Genomic DNA, 9,697 nt, shown 5'->3' on the forward strand with positions numbered 1-9,697 from the left:
TCTCACTGGGGTACAGTCCCACACACACTGACCCTCACTGGGGTACAGTCCCACACACACTGACTCTCACTGGGGTGCAGTCCCAGACACACTGACTCTCACTGGGGTACGGGTCCCACACACATTGACTCTCACTGGGGTACAGTCCCACACACACTGACTATCACTGGGGTACGTGTCCCACACACACTGACTCTCACTGGGGTACGGGTCACTAACCAAGGCAACGAAACGGAACGACAATGTGAATGTGTCCACTACACTTTCTTTTCCCTTTCTTGCACCAATTCTCGATTCTGATTGGCTGATTGGATTCCATCACTCCCGTAATCTGCAACTCAGGATAAACCTGGAGCAAAAAACAAGCAGTTAGATACAGAGTAATGCTCCCTCTGCACTGTCCCATCAAACACTCCCAGGGCAGGTACAGGGGGTTAGATACAGAGTAAAGCTCCCTCTGCACTGTCCCATCAAACACTCCCAGGGCAGGTACAGGGGGTTAGATACAGAGTAAAGCTCCCTCTACACTGTCCCATCACACACTCCCAGGGCAGGTACAGGGGGTTAGATACAGAGTAAAGCTCCCTCTGCACTGTCCCATCAAACACTCCCAGGGCAGGTACAGGGGGTTAGATACAGAGTAAAGCTCCCTCTGCACTGTCCCATCAAACACTCCCAGGGCAGGTACAGGGGGTTAGATACAGAGTAAAGCTCCCTCTGCACTGTCCCATCAAACACTCCCAGGGCAGGTACAGGGGGTTAGATCCAGAGTAAAGCTCCCTCTACACTGTCCCATCAAACACTCCCAGGGCAGGTACAGGGGGTTAGATACAGAGTAAAGCTCCCTCTGCACTGTCCCATCAAACACTCCCAGGGCAGGTACAGCACGGGGTTAGATACCTTTGCACAGTAGGTCAGTATTTGATCCTTGGTTCCCAGACAGCTCTGTGTCCCGGAAGGATCGCTCTCCCATTTCCCGGTCTGGATGTCCATCACCATGTTGAGCTTCCCACAGAACATGGCGATCTGTGGCTCGGCCAATCGGAATCCGGAATCTGCATTCGCTGGACTCGCCTGGAGGTGGGAAGGGTTGTGGGTGAGTATTGCAGCCCCACACAGGTCCCGACTATCCTCAGTACCCATCCCGCACCGATCCCCTCCCCACCTTCCCTCCCTCCATCCATCTCTCCCTCGCTCCTCTCTCTCTCGTTCAATTTGTTGCTCACTCTCTCCCTCCCTCTCTCCCTCTGTCCCTCCCTCGCTCGCTCCCTCCCTCCGTCCATCTCTCCCTCTCTCTCTTGCTCCCTCCCTCACTCCTTCTCTCCCTCCATCCTTCCCTCTCTCCCTCGCTCCCCCCTCTCGCTCTCTCCCTCCCTCCTTCCCCCTGGGCGCAGACCCACAACAGGCAGAGTCAGGGCACCAGCATCATTCGACCGAACCACCTTTGCACAGATGGACAATCGCCTGATCCACACCACAAGAACATCAGAAACAGGAGCAGGAGTGGGCCATTCGGCCCCTCGAGCCTGCTCCGCCATTTAATACCACCATGGCTGATCCGATCATGGACTCAGCTCCACTTCCCCGCCCGCTCCCCATAACCCTTCACTCCCTTATCGCTCAAAAAACTGTCTATCTCCACCTTAAATATATTCAATGTCCCGGCCTCCACAGCTCTCTGGGGCAGGGAATTCCACAGATTTACAACCCTCTGAGAGAAGAAATTTCTCCTCATCTCAGTTTTAAATGGGCGGCCCCTTATTCTAAGACCATGCCCCCTAGTTCTAGTCTCCCCCATCAGTGGGAACATCCTCTCTGCATCCACCTTGTCGAGCCCCCTCATAATCTGATACGTTTCGATAAGATCACCTCTCATTCTTCTGAACTCCAATGAGTAGAGGCCCAACCTCCTCAACCTTTCCTCATAAGTCAACCCCCTCATCCCCGGAATCAACCGAGTGAACCTTCTCTGAACTGCCTCCAAAGCAAGTATATCCTTTCATAAATACGGAAACCAAAACTGCACACAGTACTCCAAGTGTGGCCTCACCAATACATTGTACAGTTATCCTATCGAATGATGCCTAGAAATCCAAATACACCACTATATTGGCGTTGTGGCTATAGCTACCCACAGGCCTCCATATTCCACCACGATCTAACTTCAGTTCATGATTGGTTAAATCCAGAATCGAAACACTCTGGAACCATCAATACCCTGGGGGTGACCATTGACCAGACAATTAACTGGACCAGCCACACAAACACTGACTACAAGAGCAGGTCAGAGGTGTGTCGAGTGTCTCACCTCCTGACTCCCCAAAGCCTCTCCACCATCGACAAGACACAAGTCAGGAGTGTGAGGGAACACTCCCCACTTGCCTGGATGGTGCAGCTCCAACAAACACTCGAGGAGCTCGACACCATCCAGGACAAAGCAGGCCGCTCGATGGGCCACGTTCCCCACCACCTCCAACACTCACTCCCTCCACCGCCTCCAACACTCACTCCCTCCACCCCCTCCAACACTCACTCCCTCCACCACCTCCAACACTCACTCCCTCCACCACCTCCAACACTCACTCCCTCCACCACCTCCAACACTCACTCCCTCCACCACCTCCAACACTCACTCCCTCCACCACCTCCAACACTCACTCCCTCCACCACCTCCAACGCTCACTCCCTCCACCACCTCCAACGCTCACTCCCTCCACCACCTTCAACACTCACTCCCTCCACCATCTCCAACACTCACTCCCTCCACCACCTCCAACACTCACTCCCTCCACCACCTCCAGCACTCACTCCCTCCACCACCTCCAACACTCACTCCCTCCACCACCTCCAACACTCACTCCCTCCACCACCTTCAACACTCACTCCCTCCACCACCTCCAACACTCACTCCCTCCACCACCTCCAACACTCACTCCCTCCACCACCTCCAACACTCACTCCCTCCATCACCTCCAACACTCACTCCCTCCACCACCTCCAACACTCACTCCCTCCACCACCTCCAACACTCACTCCCTCCACCACCTTCAACGCTCACTCCCTCCACCACCTGTAACGCTCACTCCCTCCACACCTCCAACGCTCACTCCCTCCACCACCTCTAAAACTCACTCCCTCCACACCTCCAACGCTCACTCCCTCCACCACCTCCAACACTCACTCCCTCCACCACCTCCAACACTCACTCCCTCCACCACCTCCAACACTCACTCCCTCCACCACCTCCAAAACTCACTCCCTCCACCACCTCCAACACTCACTCCCTCCACCACCTCCAACACTCACTCCCTCCACCACCTTCAACACTCACTCCCTCCACCACCTCCAACACTCACTCCCTCCACCCCCTCCAACACTCACTCCCTCCACCACTTCCAACACTCACTCCCTCCACCACCTCCAACACTCAGTCCCTCCACCACCTCCAATGCTCGCTCCCTCCACCAACTCCAACACTCACTCCCTCCACCACTTCCAACACTCACTCCCTCCACCACCTTCAACACTCACTCCCTCCACCACCTCCAACACTCACTCCCTCCACCACCTTCAACACTCACTCCCTCCACCACCTCCAACACTCACTCCCTCCACCCCCTCCAACACTCACTCCCTCCACCACCGGCGCCCCCTGGCTGCAGTGTGCACCGTCTACAAGATGCACCGCGGCAACTCGCCAAGGCTTCTTCGGCAGCACCTCCCAAACCCGCCGCCTCTACCCGCCTCGAGGGACAAGGGCAGCAGGTCCATGGGAACACCACCCCCTCCACGTTCCCCTCCCAGTCACACACCATCCCGACTTGGGAATATATCGGCCGTTCCTTCATCGTCGCTGGGTCACAATCCTGGAACTCCCTCCCTAACAGCACTGTGGGAGCACCTTCACCACACGGACTGCAGCGGTTCAAGAAGGAGGCTCACCACCACCTTCTCAAGGGGCAATTAGGGGGATGGGCAATAAATGCCGGCCTTGGCCAGCGACGGTCACATCCCGGGAACCAATCTTTTAAAAAATCGGTTAGTAACCCTCGTTAACTCTTTATTCACAGGGGCCCAACCTGGGCATTGTTCATACCCCACAGCCTCTTCCTACAGGTGACTCCTTCCCCTTATTCTCACTCCCCAGGCGCTGAATCAGGCTCAATGCACCTCCCTATCTCTGTAACCCCCTCCAGCCCCTACACCCCTCCCTATCTCTGTAACCTCCTCCAGCCCCTACACCCCTCCTTATCTTTGTAACCTCCTCCAGCCTCTACACCCCTCCCTATCTCTGTAACCTCCTCCAGCCCCTACACCCCTCCTTATCTTTGTAACCTCCTCCAGCCTCTACACCCCTCCCTATCTCTGTAACCTCCTCCAGCCCCTACACCCCTCCTTATCTCTGTAACCTCCTCCAGCCCCTACACCCCTCCCTATCTCTGTAACCTCCAGCCCCTACACCCCTCCCTATCTCTGTAACCTCCTCCAGCCACTACACCCCTCCCTATCTCTGTAACCCCCTCCAGCCCCTACACCCCTCCCTATCTCTGTAACCTCCTCCAGCCACTACACCCCTCCCTATCTCTGTAACCTCCTCCAGCCCCTACACCCCTCCCTATCTCTGCAACCTCCTCCAGCCCCTACACCACTCCCTATCTCTGTAACCTCCTCCAGCCACTACACCCCTCCCTATCTCTGTAACCTCCAGCCCCTACACCCCTCCGTATCTCTGTAACCCCCTCCAGCCCCTACACCCCTCCCTATCTCAGTAAACTCCTCCAGCCCCTAAACCCCTCCCAATCTCTGTAACCACCTCCAGCCCCTACACCCCTCCCTATCTCTGTAACCTCCTCCAGCCCCTACACGCCTCCCTATCTCTGTAACCCCCCTCCAGCCCCGACACCCCTCCCTATCTCTGTAACCCCCTCCAGCCCCTACACCCCTCCCTATCTCTGTAACCCACTGCAGCCCCTACACCCCTCCCTAACTCTGTAACCCACTCCAGCTCCTACACCCTTCCCTATCTCTGTAACCCCCTCCAGCCCCTAAACCCCTCCCTATCTCTGTAATCTCCTCCAGCCCCTACACCCCTCCCTATCTCTGTAACCCACTCCAGCCCCTACACCCTTCCCTATCTCTGTAACCTCCTCCAGCCCCTACACCCCTCCCTAGCTCTGTAACCCCCTCCAGCCTCTACACCCCTCCCTATCTCTGTAACCCCCTCCAGCCCCTACACCCCTCCCTATCTCTGTAACCTCCTCCAGCCCCTACACACCTCCCTATCTCTGTAACCCCCTCCAGCCCCTACACCCCTCTCTATCTCTGTAACCCCCTCCAGCCCCTACACCCCTCCCTATCTCAGTAACCTCCTCCAGCCCGTACACCCCTCCTTATCTCTGTAACCTCCTCCAGCACCTACACCCCACCCTATCTCTGTAACCTCCAGCCCCTACACCCCTCCCTATCTCTGTAACCTCCTCCAGCCACTACACCTCTCCCTATCTCTGTAACCTCCTCCAGCCCCTACACCCCTCCCTATCTCTGCAACCTCCTCCAGCCCCTACACCCCTCCCTATCTCTGTAACCTCCTCCAGCCCCTACACCCCTCCCTATCTCTTAATCTCATCCAGCCCCTACACCCCTCCCTATCTCTGTAACCCCCTACAGCCCCTACACCCCTCCCTATCTGTAACCCCCTCCAGCCCCTACACCACTCCCTATCTCTGTAACCTCCTCCAGCCCCTACACCCCTCCCTATCTCTGTAACCTCCTCCAGCCCCTACACCCCTCCCTATCTATGTAACCCCCTCCAGTCCCTACACCTCTCCCTATCTCTGTAACCTCCTCCTGCCCCCTACACCCCTCCCTATCTCTGTAACCTCCTCGATCCCCCTACATCCCTCCCTATCTCTGTAACCTCCTCCAGCCCCTACACCCCTCCCTATCTCTGCAACCTCCAGCCCCTACACCCCTCCCTATCTCTGTAACCCCCTCCAGCCCCTACACCCTCCCTATCTCTGTAACGCCCTCCAGCCCCTACACCCCTCCCTATCTCTGTAACCTCCTCCAGCCCCAACACCCCCCCCCTATCTCTGTAACCCCCTCCAGCCCCTACACCCCTCCCTATCTCTGTAACCTCCTCCAGCCCCTACACCCCTCCCTATCTCTGCAACCTCCAGCCCCTACACCCCTCCCTATCTCTGTAACCCCCTCCAGCCCCTACACCCTCCCTATCTCTGTAACCCCCTCCAGCCCCTACACCCCTTCCTATCTCTGCAACCTCCTCCAGCCCCTACACCCCTCCCTATCTCTGTAACCTCCTCCAGCCCCTACACCCCTCCCTATCTCTGTAACCCCCTCCAGCCCCTACACCCTCCCTATCTCTGTAACCCCCTCCAGCCCCTACACCCCTTCCTATCTCTGCAACCTCCTCCAGCCCCTACACCCCTCCCTATCTCTGTAACCTCCTCCAGCCCCTACACCCCTCCCTATCTCTTAATCTCATCCAGCCCCTACACCCCTCCCTATCTCTGTAACCCCCTCCAGCCCCTACACCCCTCCCTATCTGTAACCCTCTCCAGCCCCTACACCCCTCCCTATCTCAGTAACCTCCTCCAGCCACTATAACCCTCCCTATCTCTGTAACCTCCTTCAGCCCCGACACCCCTCCCTATCTCTGCAACCCCCTCCAGCCCCTACACCCCTCCCTATCTCTGTAACCCCCTCCAGCCCCTCCCTATCTCTCTAACCTCCTCCAGCCCCTACACCCCTCCCTATCTCTGTAACCCCCTCCAGCCCCTACACCCCTCCCTATCTCTGTAACCCCCTCCAGCCCCTACACCCCTCCCTATCTGTAACCCCCTCAAGCCCCTACACCGCTCCCTATCTCTGTAACCCCCTCCAGCCCCTACACCCCTCCCTATCTGTAACCCCCTCAAGCCCCTACAACCCTCCCTATCTCTGTAACCTCCTCCAGCCCCCTACACCCCTCCCTATCTCTGTAACCTCGTCCAGCCCCAACACCCCTCCCTATCTCTGTAACCCCCTCCAGCCCCTACACCTCTCCCTATCTCTGTAACCTCCTCCTGCCCCCTACACCCCTCCCTATCTCTGTAACCTCCTCCAGCCCCCTACACCCCTCCCTATCTCTGTAACCCCCTCCAGCCCCTACACCCCTCCCTATCTCTGTAACCTCCTCCAGCCCCAACACCCCCCCCCATCTCTGTAACCCCCTCCAGCCCCTACACCCCTCCCTATCTCTGTAACCTCCTCCAGCTCCTGCACCCTTCCCTATCTCTGTAACCTCCTCCAGCCACTATAACCCTCCCTGTCTCAGTTACCCCCTCCAGCCCTGACACCCCTCACTATCTCTGCAACCTCCTCCAGCCCCTACACCCCTCCCTATCTCTGTAACCTCCTCCAGCCCCTACACCCCTCCCTATCTCTTAATCTCATCCAGCCCCTACACCCCTCCCTATCTCTGTAACCCCCTCCAGCCCCTACACCCCTCCCTATCTGTAATCCCCTCCAGCCCCTACACCCCTCCCTTTCTCAGTAACCTCCTCCAACCACTATAACCCTCCCTCTCTCTGTAACCTCCTTCAGCCCCGACACCCCTCCCTATCTCTGTAACCCCCTCCAGCCCCTACACCCCTCCCTATCTCTGTAACCCCCTCCAGCCCCTCCCTATCTCTGTAACCTCCTCCAGCCCCTACACCCCTCCCTATCTCTGTAATCTCCTCCAGCCCCTACACCCCTCCCTATCTCTGTAACCTCCTCCAGCCCCTACACCCCTCCCTATCTCTGTAACCTCCTCCAGCCCCTACACCCCTCCCTATCTATGTAACCCCCTCCAGCCCCTACACCCCTCCCTATCTCTGTAACCCCCTCCAGCCCCTACATCCCTCCCTATCTGTAACCCCCTCAAGCCCCTACACCACTCCCTATCTCTGTAACCTCCTCCAGCCCCCTACACCTCTCCCTATCTCTGTAACCTCCTCCAGCCCCCTGCACCCCTCCCTATCTCTGTAACCTCCTCCAGCCCCCTACACCCCTCCGTATCTCTGTAAGTACATGTTTTGCTTTTTGTTGTTGAATATACTTAAATGCTGAGTCTCCACAGCCCTCTGGGGCAGAAAATTCCCGAGGTTCACCACCCTCTGAGTGAAGAAATTCCTCCTCATCTCAGTCCTAAATGGCCGACCCCTTATCCTGAGACTGTGTGAGCCCTGGTTCTAGACTCCCCAGCCCCGGGGGGGAAACACCCTCCCTGTATCTACCCTGTCAAGCCCTGTCAGAATTGTATGTGTTTCAATAAGATCACCTCTCATTCTTCTAAACTCTAGAGAATATCGGCCCAGTCTGCTCAATCTCTCCTCATAGGACAATCCCCCCATCCCAGGAATCAGTCTGGTGAACCTTCGCTGCACTCCCTCTATGGTAAGTATATCCTTCCTTAGGTCAGGATGAAGGAGGATCTGAAGGATACCCTTATTAGTCAGGAAATGATGTTCGAGAAATTGATGGGATTGAAGGGCGATAAATCCCCAGGGCCTGATAGTCTGCATCCCATCGTGCTTAAGGAAGTGGCCCTAGAAATAGTGGATGCATTGGTGATCATTTTCCAACATTCCATGGACTCTGGATCAGTTCCTATGGACTGGAGGGTAGATAATGTAAAAACAGTTTTTAAAAAAGGAGGGAGAGAGAAAACGTGTAATTATAGACCGGTTAGCCTGACATCGGTAGTGGGGAAAATGTTGGAATCAATTATTAAAGCTGTAATAGCAGCGCATTTGGAAAGCAGTGACAGGATCGGTCCAAGTCAGCATGGATTTATGAAAGGGAAATCATGTTTGACAAATCTTCTAGAATTTTTTGAGAATGTAACTAGTAGAGTGGACAAGGGAGAACCAGTGGATGTGGTGTATTTGGACTTTCAAAAGGCTTTTGACAAGGTCCCACACAAGAGATTGGTGTGCAAAATTAAAGCACAGGGTACTGGGGGTAATGTACTGACGTGGATAGAGAACTGGTTGGCAGACAGGAAGCAGAGAGTCGGGATAAACGGGTCCTTTTCAGAATGGCAGGCAGTGACTAGTGGAGTGCCGCAGGGCTCAGTGCTGGGACCCCAGCTATTTACAATATACATCAATGATTTAGATGAAGGAATTGAGTGTAATATCTCCAAGTTTGCAGATGACACTAAGCTGGGTGGCGGTGTGAGCTGTGAGGAGGATGCTAAGAGGCTGCAGGGTGACTTGGATAGGTTAGGTGAGTGGGCAAATGCATGGCAGATGCAGTATAATGTGGATAAATGTGAGGTTATCCATTTTGGGGGCAAAAACACAAAGGCAGAATATTATCTGAATGGCGGCAGATTAGGAAAAGGGGAGGTGCAACGAGACCTGGGTGTCATGGTACATCAGTCATTGAAAGTTGGTATGCAGGTACAGCAGGAGGTGAAGAAGGCAAATGGTATGTTGACCTTCATAGCGAGAAGATTTGAGTATAGGAGCAGGGAGGTCTTACTGCAGTTGTACAGGGCCTTGGTGAGGCCACACCTGGAATATTGTGTTCAGTTTTGGTCTCCTAACCTGAGGAAGGACATTCTTGCTATTGAGGGAGTGCAGTGAAGGTTAACCAGACTGATTCCCGGGATGGCTGAACTGACATATGAGGAGAGACTAGATCAACT

The 9,697-nt window shown here is 55.5% G+C and overlaps 1 protein-coding gene across 1 annotated transcript in view; it reads right to left on the reverse strand.

Annotated features, from left to right (window-relative positions):
- Positions 1 to 219: 219 nt before the first annotated feature.
- LOC139255981 (amyloid beta precursor like protein 2-like) overlaps positions 220 to 9,697 on the reverse strand; it is a gene marked incomplete at its 3' end in the record, with an annotated part of 24,004 nt that continues 14,526 nt past the window's right edge. The window contains exons 2-3 of the mRNA XM_070874066.1: positions 901 to 1,074; positions 220 to 349 (exon numbers count right to left, since the gene is read on the reverse strand). Coding sequence (XP_070730167.1) covers positions 220 to 349; positions 901 to 1,074 — 304 coding nt within the window. The remainder of the gene's footprint in view (positions 350 to 900; positions 1,075 to 9,697) is intronic.

Source organism: Pristiophorus japonicus, unplaced genomic scaffold (genome assembly GCF_044704955.1).
Source record: "Pristiophorus japonicus isolate sPriJap1 unplaced genomic scaffold, sPriJap1.hap1 HAP1_SCAFFOLD_665, whole genome shotgun sequence".
In the NCBI taxonomy this organism is placed as follows: Eukaryota; Metazoa; Chordata; class Chondrichthyes; family Pristiophoridae; genus Pristiophorus; species Pristiophorus japonicus.